At 40.3% G+C, this 19982-nt stretch overlaps 1 protein-coding gene across 1 annotated transcript in view; it reads right to left on the bottom strand.

Moving 5' to 3' along the window:
* Positions 1-7558: 7558 nt before the first annotated feature.
* Positions 7559-19982, bottom strand: part of LOC103777971 (dedicator of cytokinesis protein 11-like) — a gene marked incomplete at its 5' end in the record, with an annotated part of 29432 nt that continues 17008 nt past the window's right edge. The window contains 7 exons of the mRNA XM_008945542.1: positions 7559-7771; positions 10298-10436; positions 11902-12002; positions 12684-12874; positions 13212-13422; positions 14470-14616; positions 16431-16544. Coding sequence (XP_008943790.1) covers positions 7649-7771; positions 10298-10436; positions 11902-12002; positions 12684-12874; positions 13212-13422; positions 14470-14616; positions 16431-16544 — 1026 coding nt within the window. The remainder of the gene's footprint in view (positions 7772-10297; positions 10437-11901; positions 12003-12683; positions 12875-13211; positions 13423-14469; positions 14617-16430; positions 16545-19982) is intronic.

Below are 19982 nucleotides of genomic sequence, written 5' to 3'. Positions count from 1 at the left end.
CGACACCCACCCGGCTCCCCGGACACTGCACTTCAACACAACCGTAAACCCTGAAAGGTCTTGTCTTGGGAGTCAAACTCATCTTCCTTTTACAACCAGATCTACACTCAGCTCTTACTGTTACTGAAACATGCCCAAGACATTCATATCCTCTGTCCAGGAAAACAACTATGTTAGCACGTCCCCGACTAGTTCTCTTGATGTTGAACCTAGTTGTTCAATCAACCCGGCAGAACTCTGTTCAAAATTCCTCCTTCAATTTCAGGTCATTTCTGTAGTTCTTATCTGTACTGAAGATGCATATTGTTCTTTTTCTGATCCACTGCTATAGATTCCTCTTTCTCTAAACTTCCCCAAACACCCTCTGCTTCTCGCCCCTTTCAAACATGATATGGTCACTTGCAATTTTGTACTCACTTTTATGGGTGTGATGTGGCAAGTAGTTTTCTCAAATTTTCGCTGGAGTGGGAATATCACGCAAATGATATTTTGATACATTTTAGGATAAGGAAACATTTGGGAGAGGTCTTTTTTTTCTAAACTAGATTTTTGTGGTAGTTAGCAAGCTTGCTCCTAGTTGCCATCCAAATACAGTTATTATAAAAATAATACAGATCAAGCAGGAAAGAAACTTTGGATAAATTTCAAGGCAATACAGAATTCATTAGTGAAATTTACTTATTCCTAAGCCAACAGTATTTACTCATCTCTTCAAAGAATTTTGCAAGAGTTCATCTGCTTTTTAGATACTCATTTTAGAAAAAGGGAAGCAGATAATTTTGTGATAGGGTGGGGAATATCCTGTCTTAATACTGTTTGTTTTGTTTTGTTTTGTTTTGTTTTTTTGTTTGCCTGTCTGCCTGTTTTTTTTTTGTGTATGTTTCTTTTTTTTTTTTTTTTTAAATACTGCTGGGAAAAGAAGAGGATTTAGCAAATTTTCTAGTTGCTGTTCAAAAGTGCTCAAGGGAATGCAACTATAATCAAATAAGAACTGTGCGTTAAAGTTCCAGGACATGGAATGTTTACGCTGTGTGACTGTGATCAGACAGTGTGACTACCTACAGCCAGCATGCACTATGCCTGCGAGTGATGACTTTTGTGGACTAAAGCTGATCTGAGATCAAGTGACCTCTCTTTCACTTTCAGTTTCCTTGCTAATATTTTCTTTCCTTCCTTCTTTCTGTTGTCCAATCTTTCTCCTGGGAGAGCCAGTGCCACGCACACATCCAGTGGTTCACAAGCTTTTGGCTGCCTGCCTGTTGTTGTCGGCAGCTGAAATGTTTTTCCCCATCTCTCTCCCTCCTCCCCAAGTTCTTGGCCTGTTGTCACATTCCCATCAGTGTACAGCAATCAAAATTCCTGCCAAAGCCTTTGATCCTGACACCTACCCAAGATTTCCTGTTTCTCAATCTCATTGAGTCTTGTCCTGTATTTGTTTCGAATCTCACGCTCACTCCTGTTCTTGTCAGACAATACATGAGCTGTAGGGACTGGAGCTCATATAGACACACCTCGGTTATCTTTAAAATGATCTGCTGAATAAGTACTTGGGGTATGGCTTCATGCTCGGTGTCAACTGGTTTACAATCATGCTGGTGATCTGTCCTTGGCCATGTGTTCCTGTTGCTTCCATTAACACAATCAAAGCTAGTGATCATGGGGCTGGGCAGTAAGTTTGCTGGTGTTCCCTAACTCAGATTAACAGCTAACGCTGATGCATGGTGTGGCTGCATGGTTACTAGGTCCAACAAGAGGCAGTGATAATTAGCAGCATGGAACTGTGCAAAACTGTCCCTTTTGGGAGCAGAAAAGTCCTCAGTTGCTGCACACCTTTGCTGAGATTACTCCTTTTTAATTTCTGATTTTGCAGCAGCTACTGTCAATACTTTAGGTCTCAAGTGACATAATTATAGACTCTTCAGAAGATGGTTTGGGTCAGTTCAAAAAAAGGGCTCAATTAGAATACAGCTGGATCTGAGGCACAAAAGGACACAATTAAGAGCTGAAAAAACCTGATCTGAGTCACAGGGCCTCTCCCTTGTCAACCTCAGTATTTTTTGGGGGACCTCTAGAGATTTATAATACATGTATTCAAAATGGCCATGAACTCTGCAAGTTCTTTCCGAGCTGCTGCCCAAGCATCACCGGAAATCAGAAATTATGCGGAATAAAAATTACATCCTTCGAAGAGCACTTTGGGTAGAGGCGGAACCAAGGGTGCTGTGCAGAAATCGTATCCCTCTCCTATGAACTGCTACTGCAAGTCCGTGCATCAACTTTTCTGCTCACAGTTCCTTAAATACCAAGGTCTGTTTAATTTATATGTTTATTCAGTGAGGGAGTAACTGCCTTACCCATGAAGGGAGGCAGTGCATGAACCTGGTTCTACAACTGTTTGGCCAAAGCCTGCAAGAGCTCCTTAAGGAAACCTCAGCAGTAGAAGACAGTAGAAAAAACAATTTGTCCTTTATCTGCTGGTGAGGTAAAAAACAATAGCTATAGCTGACTTCCATCACATCATGTAATAGCCAGTCCAACTGCCTGAACTTGGCACATGTATTGGTGTGCTAGCTGTTTTAAGTTGAGTTAGTTGGAGATGTTCCCAAAGAGCAAAAGTCTGGGTTTGAAAATTGGAACTATGAATTAGAGCAAAAACCTGATCACAGACTTACTGAACATTCTTTAGGCAAGCAGGGTGATCTGCCAGGACATTTCCTTACTAATGATTCATACCTTATTTCTGTTTATAAAATTGTATGCATTCCTATGTCTGTCTCAGGTTTCCTATCCTGCTTTTAGGATCTTCTATTTGCCATTGAGTAATTTAGTATTAACAATTTCATTTGGTGTATTTATGTATTTGAAGATTTATTACAGTAATCTTCTTTCGAAGCAGCATATGCAATAGCTCATTTGACTAGGTTTTAGTCCCATGACTCTTACACCAGTATTAGACTCAGATCACTCATCCTGTTCTGTGAAGAGAAAAAAAAAAAACAAAACCTAAGCAAAACATGTTTATTGCAACACTTATTTTTCCTGGTTTTATAGTCTTTTATTTTGACCTGCAATACACTCTTTTTTTATCCAGACCAACTGAAATGCGATTTTGCCCTGGCTTCTTGTCAAAGGTACTGATTCTTCAAGAAAAGAAAGAAGAATAAAAGAGCAATATAGGATCGCTGGTCTCAGAAAGCTCTGGAGTAGCATTGTGTATCACTTGGTGTCACAGGTACATCGGCTAATAACCGAGGCAAACAAGGAGGTACCATTCTGTCACCACACACAGAAAGATAAACAGGACTTGTACAACACACATATATACAACATGCACGGTAAAAGCACTTCTGTTATGAATATGTATTAGTAGAGTGTTAAATTTACACAAAGAGAGTAAATTACATCCAGAACAGCTGAAGTACTTTGTGTATATCATAACTGGTTCACCACTGCTTGACACAAGTGTATTATTTAAAGGTTAAGTACTGCAATCGGTGGTTACATAATAATTAGCTGTACAGAGTGTTCCTCAATCCAGTAACAGCCCCTTGTTAACTAGAAGAACTCAACCCAGTGAACATCAAAGGAACACATACTACTCTCCTCAAGTGGGTAAATTGAGTAAGATGTGGTTTAATTCATATCAGAATTTGAGCTCATTACTTCAACTTAAGATTTTCTCCAGTTCTTTTGGGCGGTGTTTTGTCAAAACATAGGGTTATTCTGAAGCCTGTTGTGAAGATTGTGTCCCTGTACTTGGCACTGGTGAAGCCACAGCCTTAGTACTGTGTTCTGTTTATGAGCACCACAGTGTAAGACAGATATAGAGGTGCTGGCGTGGGTTCAGAGAAGGACGACGAAGCTGGTGAGGGGTCTGGTGAATGTGGCTTTTTAAGAGCAGATGAAGGAACTGGGACTGTTTAGTCTGGAGACAAGGAAGCTGAGACCTTATTGCTCTCTACAAAGGAGAACCTGAAAAGAGGTTCTAGTGAGGTGGGTGTTGGTCTCTTCTCCCAAGTAACTAGTGATAGGATGAGAGGAAGTAGGCTTAAGTTGCTCCAGGTGAGGTTTAGATTGTACATTATGGAGAATTTCTTTACTGAAAGAGTTGTGAGGCATTGGAACAGGCTGCCCAGGAAGGTGGTGGAGTCACCATTCCTGGAGGGGTTCAAAAACTGTGTAGATGTGGCACTTGGGGACATAGTTTAGTGATCATGGTTGTGTTGGGTTGATGGTTGGACTTGATGATCTTGGAGGTCTTTGCCCACCTTAATGAGTCGATGATTCTAAGTCCATGGGACTATCTCTTTACAAGAAGAGAAAACATATTTTATCTACTTTGAGACAAAAGGTGTTATGTTTATGTAAACTCTTATTCTATATCAAAATACCATGTGGCATATGATCAAAAGGCTTCTAGAACAAAATAGACATGTTACACGCTACAGGTATTCTTACATCTATTATTTTCCATTTGTTGGCCTACCTCATTAAAGTCTCTGCTATCAGAAGAAATTTAGAACACCAGGTAATATGTAGTAATATATCCTTGGCTGCAGTAAATTCTGTGTTCCAGACTTTTCTGGGGGAATGAAGCGTAACTCTGAAGTTATTTGTCTTAAAATCCCACTTTCTAATCTCTCTGCAGAGAAAAAAGCTGTAACTCAAAAACGAAAGTAAATGTTTACACTTTTCTTATTCTATCTAGGTGTACAAATCGCTAAAAGCAAGCTGTTGTACATAAAGTGTTGGCAGACCCTGTGTTACTCTTTATGTCCTATTTGCAAACAATCTGGCTCCAACACATTCCATTATCCAAACCAGTCCTGATATTGAAAGTAGCCAAGTGCTCTTAATCCTCACAGACAGCTACTTTATTTTATTCCTTCTCTTTTTATGCAAAATTACCAGTGCATCCCTTCTGAACACTTGATGTATTACATAGCAGTTCTGAAGCAAAATAAATCAGAGATGTACGTATAAAATATGTATGTGTAGCTATATTGATATATTGTGCATGCCAGGCTGTAATTTGAAATTTGTCTACTGATTTTTACAGACCAAAAAACTCCTGCCATTCCTTAGGCAGTATAAGAAAAACAAGTGTTAATGAACAACAAACACATATTTTTTTTAAAAAGGTAGCAAATAGGAAGTACCCAATCTGAGTAGCAGCTGTATAAAACAGGCACATATACAGTACACTCCCCAGATGTATCTGTGAATTAAGCTATTTTGGCCAAAACCAAGAAAAAATCTTTAAACTAGGACCACTATGTAGGAAAAGTATAGGAAGAGAAAATGTGAACACTTTGGCACCATTGTCCAGATACAGCTGTAAAATATCTAATAACCACTGCCTATCATTTCTAGCTTGGAGAAAATGCAAAGAAAACCCAAGCTGGTTTGTTACCAGTCTTTTTAGAACCCATCTAAAAAGGCCACATTTTTCTTTGAAATTTTTATGTTACAAATCCAGTTGAACTGTTTACCTGCAGGACAGAAGGCATGACCATTTTTGTTATTCATCAAAACTCTGTCTAAGCATGTATTCTGAACTGTAATCACTGTATATATTCTAATTGGACTGTATTCAATTTTCTTTTTCTGAATTTCTGAGACAGTTTTCTAGTGTGATAAATTGAAATGACAGGACAACACCAATACCAGCAATAAATTGAGAAGTTCAGACAAAAACTAATCTCCTACTGTTAAAGACATCTGAAGATAGAAAGTATGAATTCCACTCAACAATGTTATTTCAAAACATTAAAGACATCAAAAAATGTGAATAAGAATTGCACTGCAATTCCAGGAAAACCATTATGATAGCTGTAGTATATAGAAGAGCTATAGTGCAAGAGCTTTTGGATGTCCACATCTCATCATTGCTGACTGTATTCAAGATATGCCTTTAGTATTAATGTAAAGAGTTTAACTAGCTTGGAAAAAAAGTAATATATCCACTGTTAAAACAGCTTCATCACCTTTTAGTAATTTGGAAAACTCTCACTATCTGCCTTAAAATATTATTCGTTGAAAGATGAAAATCAGTAAGGTAGTACCCATGTTTAAACATAGTAGTCTCTTCGTCTTTCTGGTAGGCTAAATTTAGAGCCTCTCCAGCATGAAAGCATATATAAGCAGAAATGTGTTCTGGTTGTTACATAGGCACATCTGTATTTTGCTTGCAACAGATATTTAGGTGAATTTATGGCTCACAACATTATTTTATCAGAAGAAAATTAATTTTAGGTATTTTCCAACCAAAACGATTCTGTGATTTAGAGTAATGCATAATAAACATTTTGAAATGTGGTCCAGTTACTATTTGAAGATAATTTTTGATTTTGAAATTAGAAGCTTAACATTTTTTCAGACCTTATAGCCAAACTAAATATCCAACTGGAGTACTTTTATTAGGGCATTTTGCTACATATCCTTAAAAAACACACCACCCTTGCCATATGAACTATTTGAATCATACTTACAACTGACAGGATTTTGAAAAACATGGACGTTAAAAATGTTACTAAAAGAAACACTGACTTGTTTTCTTCTTCCTGCATCTGAAAGTGTCTTATTAAAAAGAAACAGAGATAATGTAGTAGCGCACTGGGAAGGGGAAGAAAGAATAAAAGAATTATGGAAAAATATATTTTCTCCAACCATCTGGCAGACAAAAATAACAGGCTTTCAGAAAACAGATCCGTTTAACAGGAGGGAACATGTCACATGATGTTTAAAAAAAATGCTCAACTTTGTATGAGTTATTTTGATGTGCTCCATTTCTTTTTAAAGCACATCTCATAGATTACTAGAAATTTTCTGAAAGATATTGAAGCACTTTAAATTCCCCACTCAATTTAAGGTGTCCTCAGAGTTTATATTTGTGTGACACCGTAAGTGGTAAATAGAAAAACTTTTATCAAATGACAAATCTCTTAGGTTGTCCTCACTGAGTGCAACCTATCCTCCTGTAGCCATGAAAGCTTAGCCGAAATTGTGATCAGCTATAGTAAGCTCAGGTCTCATGGAGGTTACTTCAGAATTATCTGCTCAGAGAATGCATGAAAATTAAGATTTCTGCCTTAGGCTTTAATTATTCCAGATAAGGGAAAGTTAACTCTCATTGTCTGAGTGCAACAGGGGCATCTGGTCCCAAGTCACTTTTGAGAAGAGGAAGGTCTCTTATTAGTGACAACAATTTCTCCTTCGTGTTCCCTGTCCAACAAAGCTTTTAGCAGCAAATATGATATAATGCTAATTTCTATATACTCTATGCTACTTCTATTTACAAAGTAGTTTTACATTTTATTATATTCCATTGTACAACTTTACATGATACTGTTATAATTCCAATTCATAGTTCAGCAATTCAATACATATTTAGATAACTGGCTTTCCACGTCCTGTTATACCTGTAGCTCAAAAAAAAAAAATAGTAGAAAACAAGCACAGTGGTGCAATGTCCAGGCACTTTCAATGTTGCTCAGCAAAATAAGCAAGCACCCTGTTTGAAAGCATGGCAACTTTTTGAAAAAAAAAAGACACCCTGAACCTTTGCTTATCAAGGATTATTTTTTAAGCATCCTTTGTACAGTTCCAAGTATTCCTGAGAAAGCTCTGTAAAATATGACTGATATGTTTATATTTCAGCAGTAGGTCTGAGTGAACAGTAACTTCCATCACTAGAAGTTCCGCTGATCGCACAGAAAACATGTAGGGAATCATGCATCCATGGCGAATACATTGTATCTTCATGGTAGATCTAGACAAAACAAAATAAACACATTCAGTAAAAATTTAGGCTCATTATTATAATCAAGCTGTTTAAAAAGGTATGCAAAAGAGATATCCAACCTTGTCTTCAAAGCTGTTTCGCAAAGGCAGCATAACAAAGAAATGAGAAAGAGTAATTTAGCAGTTTCTGTAGAATTCACATATACACTGTTCTGTATATTACTGTATCATTTTTAGTTACAACTACCCAGTATAGGAAATAAACAAATCTCTGAATAGCAATTTTTAATTATATCTTAGCAGTAACAGAATCAAATAGCTTTTTTTGGTAAGCACAGGGAGTACCTGGGGCTAAATACAGCAAACACTCACTACATCTGTGCCATGTAGCAAGATTTTGTACTTCATAACCTCAAGAATGGTCCTACAGCACAGGATCTAACTGGACTGGTAGAGTTGCTCTAGAGCTGACTGTGTATTTATTTTTCACCCCGTGGTTCACCAGACAATAAGTTAGTTAGCCTGAATCTACACTAGTGAAACTGTGATCACTGGCAATCATACGCAGTTTCTGGGCACCCAGTTTTCTGCCACTCTCCAAGGCTTCCTGTACCTGTTCAGCTACCGTTTATAATTAGTTTATAATTTTTTTTGTGTGTGAGAGTTTACAGTTCCCTAAGATCTGTAGACAGATTTGGCAACTCACCATGTCAGCCTGTGACCTATCAGCCCTGCCAACTCAAACTCAGTGCACTGCCTGTGTTGTTTTTGGGCACTGACAGTATTTAGAAAAGCATACGTTGTGTGCAGTGAGAACCCTACATTAATGTAATACACTTTCTATGTTTCTCTGAGTAATTTTGCAGAAAAGGAAAACCGTTTCATTAAGTTTCATTTGTTAGATATTTACGTCATTTGATGGCAATACAGAATTAAAGTCTGCAGTTATGTACATGTTGCACAGCCATAAAGAACAGTGCTCGTAAACATGATCTTTTAAGCTGCCTTTTGATCTAATACAAGGAGGAAGTAGAAAGTATATCCTTCCCAGTGAGTCCTTCACTCACTGACAGCTGCTGTAATATTTTGCTCGTTAACCAAAGACAATGAATTTGTAAATCTATCAAGATAATAGGGAGTGTACTTTAACAGTGCTTCTTTCTTCTAAGATAATCTCAACTATTGTAGTCTGGCAGTGCAGAACTGAGTGATTTGTTTTTGATTTGACTATTGCAGAATTCAGAAACCACAAAAGTTCCAGCAGCTGCATGCAAATGAAATGTCTTGGAAAGGTTTACTTGCAAACAGTTTAGAATAAGCAGGTGGCAATTCCTATGAACAAAAATCTTTGAGCAAAATTCAGTAGTGGTAAGACATGGTAGTTAATGTAGACAAAAAAAAAAAAGTGTGAAGAATTCGCAAAACAAGTTTGTACACTAAGAATATGGTTGGTCCTGAGCAGAATAGCAGGGAAATCTAACAGAAGCAAGGGAGATGCAGCAGTCATTTATTTGCAAATGGATCCACTCATATTCCTGTAAAAAATTCAGCCCCGTCATATGACTTTCCTTGAAATAATTTGCACTCTTCCATAAAAGACCCTGTTTGATTCCCATAAGCATTATTTTACTGCAAATAAACCTAATTTAGAAATAGTGACTCATTTGCTCAACTTATGGTAGAATTTGCCTATATATTTTTAGAGATTTAAAATGTTGGACTGTATATTGAGTAACTAGGAGATTCTAAAAATATTCCTCTACATTTCAAGAACTATGAATCACAATGCAGTCTGTATCATTAATTTTACATCAATACTATAAATCTACAATGAGCTTTATTTTGTCATAATGAAGGCAAAAGTAAAGAACAGAGGTATGTTTACTTCAGAAAGCCAGTTTTCATCTAATTTCAGAGCATGATACTCAGCAGAGGTGAAACTGTTCTTTCAATTTCTCACCTCTCTGATGCTTCTATTCAATATACTTTCCCAGAAAGACTCAAGAAAACATTAAAACATAGATCAGATATAAGAGCACAAATATTTTAACAGTGTATGTAAATAGCATGTTGGCATTAGGCCAAAATTAAAAGAAAACATCCGTTAATTGGGGGGTGTGTATGTAACTTAAAAAGGAACTTAAGCTGCATATAACTGAGGAAATAGAAATTTTGCCAGAGAATTTCGACCTTTGAGTTATCACAGGATTCTTATGATGTAGTAAATGTGAGGCAAAACATGGCACAGGATTTCTGATGACCACAGCAACCAGGAAACTAATGGTATGTGTCAGCAAAGACTCCACCCTGAAGCACACTGTATATCAACACCAGGCTGAGACTTTCCAACAACAGAAACTGGTTTTAGGAATCCACCAAGTGTGTTGTTTACTTCTCACATTCAGTTACTTGCCTTTTTATATTTAGTTAAATAACATGAAGAGTGATCAAGTTTTCAATTAGCTTTCAATTATTTTTCAGTCAGTTTTACAGTATTAGCTAGTTTTCAAGCACAAACAACTGCCCCTGTGGGCTCCTGACGTGCAATACATGCCTGTTCATGGATGATGTCAGAAAGCTCTTTCACCATATCCCGAAAGTTTGATTTTAGCCCCTCATGGTACTCCACTTGATCCTCTTTAATGAGTCGCTCATTGAGCTCCAAAGCAATTCCACAGGCTTGTATGAACTTCCTGGGGAGGAAAGGAATGAACTTTGGGCATTACAATAGCCCAGTCTTCCACCAAAACAAACAACCAAACAGATAGGCAAATCATATTTTTTTTCCCCCTTTTCTCCAGCGTTTGGGACAAGTCACAGAGGCATCCCTGGCACAATGGATCAGGGAATGGGGAGAGACTGCAATATAAGTACTGGGCTTTCTGCTGGAGCTCCTTCAAGCCTGGGTCCTCAATAGATGTGACACACACACCTGCAGTGCAACAGGGTGGTCTCGCACCTTCACCTGTAGGACCACAACCACCCTGCAGATCCCAGACAAGCCCAACTAACTGTACATAGGGTCACAAAACAGAAGGAGGCCACGGTCAGGCACAGGGGGGAAATCAGTCATACAGAACTTGACAGACATGGATGTATGTGATGTAGCATGTGTGCTTGAGAGGTCAAGCTGCTAAGAGCAGACACATCTACAGAAAGACATTTAGATTACGGGGAGTTGTAATATCGTTCTCTCGGTTACTGTTACTCATAGTCTCCATTTTACGCACGTATTTCTCCTTTATTTATAGACTGCAATGAAAATACAAGCATGACTGGTATTTTCCAGGATTCTGCATGAAATAGAGATTCTGATTGTCCTTCTCATTGCACAGTGGGGCTGGAAAGTAAAACTGCCTTTCCTCTGTTCTGCGTCCATATGTGGTAGGCTTGCAGGTGTTGTTCCCTTATTTGTTCCATGTTTTGTTAGGTCACTCAATATACTGAAAGAAAAATAGGATTTGCCTAAATGCTGCCTTCTGGTTGAAATGGGAATCACCAGCACCCAGGAATGAATGCAAGAGTTGGTGGGCAACTCCCAAGAGGTCCAAAAAATAGTGTGGCAAAGGCCCATAATCCTGAGGTGATGCAGGAGTTGCCTTATTATATTCTGGGAGACACCTTCAGGTGGGAGGTAAAACTGGTCCCTAAGGGACAGGAATTAGAAAAATGCCTGTACAAGCCACATAGTTCCAAAAAGCAGCAATAGAAACAAGAACTATGGTTGTCTATCGACTGAGAAGGCATTTGCTATAAAACATTTCAAGTTCATCATTACCTACTAAACAGTCCCTTTGGAAGGATTGGGAAATAATGCACAATATGAAAGACCCCCGAGCACAAGACTGTCAGACCTCTTGGTTTTTAAACATACTTTCATCACATGATAAATTTTAATACCCACACAAACCATTGAACCAGGTGTTCAAGCAAATCTCCCCATGGAGATCACAGCCCTGAGCCTGGGAACTCTTGACATATATAGTTACATTGGCTTTTTTCATATGTGCAAGCACCCACAACACCATGAGACCTAGATCTTTACAAGGCGCATCTAAGCATTTAGCATCTGCTGATATTGGAGACAGACAAAAATATAAGCAAAGCAGGTACCATGTCTAGCCAGATGGCTGGTTTTTATTACATTAGAAATCCTACCTGAACATTTCTTTTAATTCATTCACCTTCTTAGTAGGATATTTGCTGGACTGGCTGTCACTTAGGAAAGCTCTGGCGTAGGCCAAAGGACCAGCATTAACCTAGAAACAAAGAAATAAGAAATCATTTATGCTAGAACTTCTGTTGAGTTGCTAAAGGCTGTTATGAAGGCAGTAACAAGTTAAAAAAAACCCCAAAACTCAAAACCATCACAATATTAGCATATTATTTGAATACTACCAACTCTGCAATACTAATTACTAATGTCACCAGAGGCACATGAAGTTTCAAAAGTTGAGTATTCACTTTTCTATATAGGTTTCTTAAGACCAAAAGATACATGGAGATAAAAAGAGGGATTGCAGTCTGTTTCCTTATACTTTCCTCTTACTGCCCCAAGCTTACGAGCGGCATCATCTGAGTCTTAAAGTCATTTATCCAGCTTGAAAAGTCAGGCTCACAAAAAGGCTATTTGTGCCTGATTCAGCACAATCTTGAAGAGTTAAGTATATTTCAGCATTCATACATGGCCAACGCAGGTGCAATTACACTTGGACTTGACACTGTAAATACTACTGGACAAAGTGGTTACCACCATGAGACACCCCCTGATGTACCTACTGCTGCATGTGGCAGGGCAAGCTGTGCTGGAGGTTGATAACTGCAGTGCTGCAAATGAGGTAGTTAATGATTTCAGGAAAGTAAATGTTTTGCATCGTGAAAAGATAACTTACTCTGAGATGTGTATATAAATGAAATTTCGAATGGACAACAAGTCTTACCTGCACAGAAACACAGCCTTGCAATTTGAGTTGCAGCTGGATCATGTCAACATCACCAGCAGAGCAGAGTTTCTGCAGCTCTGCTGTCTTGTCTTTTATTTCATCAGTAGCGACATCAATTGGTTTTAGATTAACCTGATGTTCATAATTGACTGGTATTCTCTTCTTTACATATGGAAAGGAGTTCAAAGCTAGCAGAAAGAACAAAGGAAGTTTATAGACTGAAAAGTCATGCAGCAAAAAGGAGCACTCTTCATAGAACATATACAAGCAGGTCTTTGCCCTGAGGGTTTTATTCAGTGTGTGTGAAATCCTGAACAAGTCTGTAATTTACCAGCATGATTTATCCATTAGTAAAATTTTGCACATAGAAATATAAGGTAAATTCCCCCTCCCAATCAGAATATTGTATCACAATTCTGATGAAATAGTTGAGAGAATTTGACTCTCTTGGGATATTTTAAAATATCTAAAGTCTAAAAATAGCTGCTGATCTACACTGTCTCATGTTCAGATGCTTGTACTTACTAGTTAGAATAGTCCTTTTTTTACACTGTTCTTCCACACTGCCATGCTTTTTTCCAGATAAAGTGTAAGGAGTTTCAAATACAAATCTATTGATGTTATGATTTCTTTCAAATTCAGTCTTTCTTTCAGAGATTTCTTTGTCTTCAAAATAGGGCTTCACATAGGTGACTTGAATATGGGCATACTTAGGATCAAGGTCTTTAACATTGACCTGTGAAATAAAAGGGTTACTCACACAAAGAACGAAGTTTGGGAACTTATAATTGGTTAATTTATCTACTGGAATCCATTTTAAACTGATTTCCTGCTGTCCCAGTCTCATGGCATGCATGTGAATGACATGCCAAACACTCCCTTTGACCTCAGCTGTGATGTCTAGCCCATCTGCTAGCAGACACACAAGACAGGGAGGAGTGGCACAGAAATACCTCATCTGGCCCCAAACAAGCTGCAATTGGAAGAGCGAGCCATACCACCTTATCCACTAAAGCAGCACATGCCTAAACTACTTTAGTCCTTCTAACATGACCATATTGCTACCAGGCCATGAGCTAGTGCTCATACAGTACTGTGCTGTGGGAAGCAAAGCTGCAGGCTTGCACAAAGCAAACTTTGGGATTGCCAGCATTGTCTTTGGTAACCCAGACATATCCATGATTGCAACCTGAGGGTGTGAACAGCCCTTGCAGAGGCAGTCAAAACTAAAAAGAAAGGAGCTATGGCTGCAAAGCCACAAAAGATTTTCTTTTAGACTTGCAGTGTCAAAGCAACAAGAAATGCCTCTTCCAATCATCTGCTCCTCTGTACTGGCTCCTAACACCTCCCAACAACAGGGCTCAGTGAGATGTGGATTGCAATTTCTCATTCATTATTCCCAATTCCTTTATTTCCACCTGGGAGCCAGCTCAACAGCAAAGCTTGTCAAGCTGTGCAACATGTCCACACAGGAGCATGAGGATGCAAGGGATAGTTGGAAGCAAGGTGCTTGTAAGAGGGTTGAAGAGAGGGCTCACTCCTCCCTTCCTACTGGCAGAAGGAAGGGATGCTCTGTTAGCTCCCATCTTCAGATCCACAGAGCAAAGCTCATCCTCCTGTGCTCCATTTGCACAGCACTTACAGCAGTGCAGTCCCAAGCCCTGACCAATATTAGAATACCATTGATATTTTTGTCCTACTCATCAGTGCACTCACTAGTATGTGGCCCTTATGTTCACTGCTAATAGTGTTTCATTAGCTTTTTCATTCAATGTAACTCTACCTTGTTAGAATCCTGGATAATCTTTACAGTCTCTGATCCAAATTTTTCTCCATAAAGTTTAAGAAGTCTGAAGGAGATCTCCGAGAGGCCTGTCAGCTTGGGTTCCTTATAGATGTATTCCTTCCCATCTTCTTCTTCAAAGAATGTCTAGCATTAATCACAAACATGTAGTGAGGATTAGCCAGGTTTCTTCACTTGGAAGACTTTATTTTAGATTTGCTACTTTGAAAGGAAGTTTCTACTATCATTTCAGAAAGTCAAAAAGGTTTAGAAGGCTATGGCTTGCATAAAGTGTCACTGAACATGGCCTGTTTAATTTTGTAAAAAAAAAATAACATTCCTCAACCAACACAAAAATTTCATTGCTGAACACAAAGGCTTGAGTAAGACCAGGGAGAAATCTAAAAGTGGGTTTGACCAGCAGTTGGCTTTCTGGAAGGTTGGAAGGAGGTGAGCAGAAGAAAAACCACAAAAACAAGGCACAAAGAAGAAGCAGAAAGACGTAAGTTGAGGAAGTGCTGATAACAGAGCCACATAAACAGTATGAAGAGAAAGATTTTTTGTAGGCTAAAAGGGACTTCAAGTAATAAATAAAGAAATGGGTTTCCTCTGCTTTGATTCCTCTTGTATACAGGGAAGTGGAACCTAGTGTATTTGCTGTAAATAGAGACAAAACTACATTAAAGTTCGTGCCTGCATCACCAGTCCTCCCTGTAATGGGAACAGCATGAAAGCCTCATGCTTTGGTGAGCTGTTCCACTGAGAAGTTGTGACTGTTATAACTATCTCTCTGTAGTCTCTCCTGTATCTCATGTTTTTTATAAAAAAAAAAAAGAAAGAAAAATAGTAAAGCTTTAAAGTGCAAAACTGGATCAAGTATTAGTTGCCAGGATAATATATTACATAGCTTAATTTTAGGGGCTGATCCTATTATTTCTACAGCTTCTAGAAAACTAGGCTAGCAGTTGTTTCCTTTTATCAACTGCTAACCTTATTTTTTACATATCCAAAGCTGAACATAAAAATAAAATGTATGTTTGCTGCAGCAAAGGTCAGTGCTCTGATATGTCATGCATGTAATGACAGTAGTGTTCAAAGTACAAACTCAAGATGATTTCAGGGGTATTCATCATCTCCTCTGAAGAAGGAACACGGAAAAGCAGGGCTAATATAATTAACACATCATTTTCTAAAGAGGGATCCTGCACTTTCCTCATGGTTATGGGTCCACAAGAAGAAGCAGATAGTTCAGAGACATCAGGGAGATGAGGGCTAACACACTTTATGAGATTTTAACTGCCATAGCTGGAGAAAAAAAAAAAAAAGAAAAAAAAAAGAAAAACACAGCTACTTTCAGGCTCAGAAGACCGCAACACATATGATAAAGATCATGTTCCTTCTTGAGACTCTGTGCCCTAGACCTTGTCCATTTTTCCAGTTACCTTAGCTAACACAAAATACTATCTCTACAAGTATGTAACCAACAGTAATACATATTTTGCCTCCAGCTTCTCCCATAATCTACTAATTTACTCTACTAATATCTAGAAGGGAGCAGCAATTGTCTGCAGAAGAAAATGTCTGTTAATACTACTGTTTATATACACTATGATTATATACTGTTACTCCTATACACACTAAATTGCTCATGTGTAACTTATAATAACTATAATTACAAAAAAAACCCTGGTGTTTTCTGAACCCACTAAGCCATTTCCTAGCTGCTCAGTTGTTTAATGAAAAGCCCATCAGAATCATAAAGTTTATGTTAAATCAAGTGCTCCTGAAGAGAGATACAAACCCTCACCTCAAGGGCGCAATACGAACAAGCTCACACAGAGGCACCAGTGGCTGCATCAGAAGAGCCAGCAGGCTTTTCAGCTTCAGGTCTCACAGAGCAGCAGGTTTAGAGGCCAGGATGCCTGGTGAGAGGTAGCTGACAAGCTAGTGTATGTACTTACTTGTCCATAAAAGGCCACTCTGAAAAAGGTTCCAAGAAGCCTCTTCCTTGTGTGCATTACTTCCAATATCTTAGCATATGCTCCATGAAGTGTTCTGTACAGCTGAGTAAGTTTCTGGAAATCAAATCTTGATATCATTAAAGCAGAATTTTGCAAGCAGGAAATTCTAGCTAACACTGGAAGCTACTAGGATATCTGAACAGAATCCTTTGGAGAATTCAAACTTGAATTCTAGAGAATTCAAGAAAGAATCTCCTTTTCTAGAGAGGTTGAACTCTGTGCATCTACATGACGGACCTTTACACTCAGCTTCTCTACCCTGGCAGCAATGTCTTGGCACATCTCTGCAGCCCAGATGGGTTTCCCTCTGCGCTGCCAGTTGGCCTTTGTCCACCGATCTAGCCATCCCCACAGAGCACTGGCCACCATCCATAAATTAGTGTAGAGGTAAAGCCTTGGCCACTTTCCTCATTCAGCAATATCCAAAGCCAGCTGAACAGCTTTAAGCTCTGCAACCTGACTTGATCCACCTTGTCCTTCAGCCACTTCTGCAGCTCGCCATGTGGGGCTCCATACAGCTGCTTTCCACTTCTGCTTTGTCCCTACACTGTGACAGGAACCGTCAGTGAAGAGAGCATATTGTCTTTCATCTTTTAGTAGCTGGTTATACCGTGAGGCCTCCTCAGCACGTGTCACCTGCTCCTCTTCTTCTTCTTCAGAGGATAGTCCAAAACTCTCACCTTTGGGCCAGTTTGTGATGACTTCCAAAATCCCAGGGCAATTAGGATTTCCTATCCGGCCCACTGTGTGATTAGAGCAATCCATTTACTCCATGTGGCATTGGTGGCATGATGTGTAGAAGGAACTTTTCCTTTGAACATCCAGCCCAGTACTGGTAGTCGAGGTGCCAGGAGGAGCTGTGCTTTGGTGCCAACTACATCTGAGGCAACTTGAACTCCTTCATGAGCGGCCAGGATCTCTTTCTCAGTTGGGGTATAGCTGGCCTCAGATCCTCTGTATCCCTGACTCCAGAATCCCAGTGGTCGCCCTCAGGTCTCCCCAGGTCCATTCTCCCTGGCTGCAGTGTAGAGAACGTTTTTCACATCCTGTCCTGTCCTGACTGGTCCCAGGGCTACTGCACAGGCAATCTCTTGTTTCATTTGTTCAAAGGCTTGTTGTTGTTCAGGGCCCCACAGGAAGTCATTTTGCTTCCATGTCACAGGGTAGAGAGGACTTACAATCTGACTGTACTCAGGGATATGCATCCTCCAAAAGCCCACTGTGCCTAGGAAAGCTTGTGTCTCCTTCTTGTGAGTTGGTGGGGACATGGCTGCTATTTTGTTAATTACCTCTGTTGGAATCTGGTGATGTCCGTCTTGCCACTTTACTCCTAGGAACTGGATTTCCTGAGCAGGTCCCTCGACCGTACTTTGTTTAATGGCAAAACCAGCTTTCAGAAGGATCTGGATTACCTTCTCTCCTTTCTTGAAAACGTCTCCTGCAGTTTTCCCCCACACAATGATGTCGTCAATATACTGTAAGTGCTCTGGAGCCTCACCCTTTTCCAGTGCAGTCTGGATCAGTCCATGACAAATGATGGGACTGTGTTTCCACCCCTGGGGCAGTCGATTCCAAGTGTACTGCACGCCCCTCCAGCTGAAAGCGAATTGTGGCCTGCACTAAAGGAATAGAGAAAAAAGCGGTGGCAATATCAATGGTGGCATACCACTTGGCTGCCTTGGACTCCAGCTCATACTGAAGCTCCAGCATGTCTGTCACAGCAGCACTCAGGTGTGGTGTGATTTCATTCAGGCCACAGTAATCCACCGTCAGTCGCCACTCTCTGCTGGACTTACGCACTGGTCATATAGGGCTACTAAAGTGTGAAGGAGTCTTGCTGACCACCCTCTGGCTCTCCACTTCCCACACTGTTTTATGGATGGGCATCACGGAGTCTCGGTCAGTGTGATATTGCCAATGGTGCACTCTTACTGTGGCCATCGGTACCAATTGTTCGTCCACTCTCGGCAGTCCTACAGCAGAAGGGTCCTCTGAGAGGCCAGGCAAGGTGTTCAACTGTAATTTCTTCTGTGCCTACAGTAGCTACCCCAAAAGCCCAATAATGTCCTTTAGGGTCTTTGAAATACCCATTCGTAAGGTAATCTATGCCAAGGACACACAGGGCCTCCAGACCAGTCACAATGGGGTGTCTATGCAAGTCCTTCCCAGTCAGGCTCACTTCAGCTTCCAGTACAGTCAGCTGTTGGGCTCCCCCTGTCACCCCAGAAATGGAGATGGATTCTGGCTCTACATATCTCGACAGCATCAGAGTACATTGTGTGCCAGCGCCAACTAAAGCCTTATATCTTTGTGGGTCTGATGTGCCAGGGCACCGGATCCACACAATCCAGTTGATCTGATTGTCCCTCTCCTCTACCTGGCTAGAGGCAGGGCACCCCTAATTCTGGTCATGATACTCATCGCTCCCTTCCTGTAAATATGACCTAGAGGTCCCTTCAAGAGGATTGGGCATAATATCATCACTCCTATACTGTCTGGAGTCTTGCCCATGAGAGGCTGGAGCAGCATTTATCCTTGAAGCGTTCCTTGTGGTAGTCGTTCCCCTTTTCAACTCTTGTACTCATGCTGCTAAGGAAGAGGTGGGTTTTACATCCCACTTCCTCATATTTTCCCCATGCTCATGGAGGTAAAACCACAGATTGCCTCGTGGAGTGTACCCTCTCTCCTTAGCTGGGGGACGCCTGCTCCTGGTAGCAGAGACTCTTGTCTGTCCTGGTGAGATATGGAAGATTCCCTCTTTAAGTTCCTCTCTTAGCTTCTGGTGGCCCTCTTCAATTTTCTCCTCCAGGCTTCGGACATGTTCAGCCAGTTTTGTTTTCACAGATGAGACACGGGCTCGTAATGGAGCGATGACAGTGTCCTCATAGATCCTGAGTTTGCTGACCAATGCACCCACCTTATCCTCTCCCTCCCTCCATTGCAATGTCATCGCCAGAGGCTGAGAGTTTCCTGTTTCTTTCCAATCCCCTGATCAATGACCACGTCTCGAGACAGGGATCCTAGTTGCCTTGCTTCACTCCCATCCAGAATTGTATCATTAGCTGCAGCGTCCCAGATCTGGAGCAGCCAGGTCAGAATGGACTCGTTTGCCTGTCGTGTGAACTCTGTCCGGAGCTGACGCAGCTCGCCCAGGGATAGGGACTGAGTGATGATTTACGGCTGTTTCTTCTGACGGGGATGAAGGTCCTGCCCCTTCCTCATCTTCTACTATGCGAACTAATTTATTCTTGGTTTTCTTTTCTGGACAGGGGCGACTGCTACTGGCCTGGGTTCTCCTGGCTCTGTAGTGGTTTGTGTGGACATGGTGCTGGCCAATTCATTTTCTTCCCTCTCAGGCTCAGTTGTGGTTTGTGTGGACAAGGTGCCTGTCAATTTACTTCTTCTCTCCTCATGTTCAGCTCTGGTTTGTGTGGACACGGTGCTGGTTGATCTGTTTCCTCTCTCCTCCTCCTGAAGGTGCTGTACCAGACC

Source organism: Merops nubicus, unplaced genomic scaffold (assembly GCF_000691845.1).
Source record: "Merops nubicus isolate BGI_N331 unplaced genomic scaffold, ASM69184v1 scaffold11150, whole genome shotgun sequence".
NCBI classification, from domain to species: Eukaryota; Metazoa; Chordata; class Aves; order Coraciiformes; family Meropidae; genus Merops; species Merops nubicus.
This window is presented reverse-complemented; position numbering and strand designations above follow the sequence as displayed.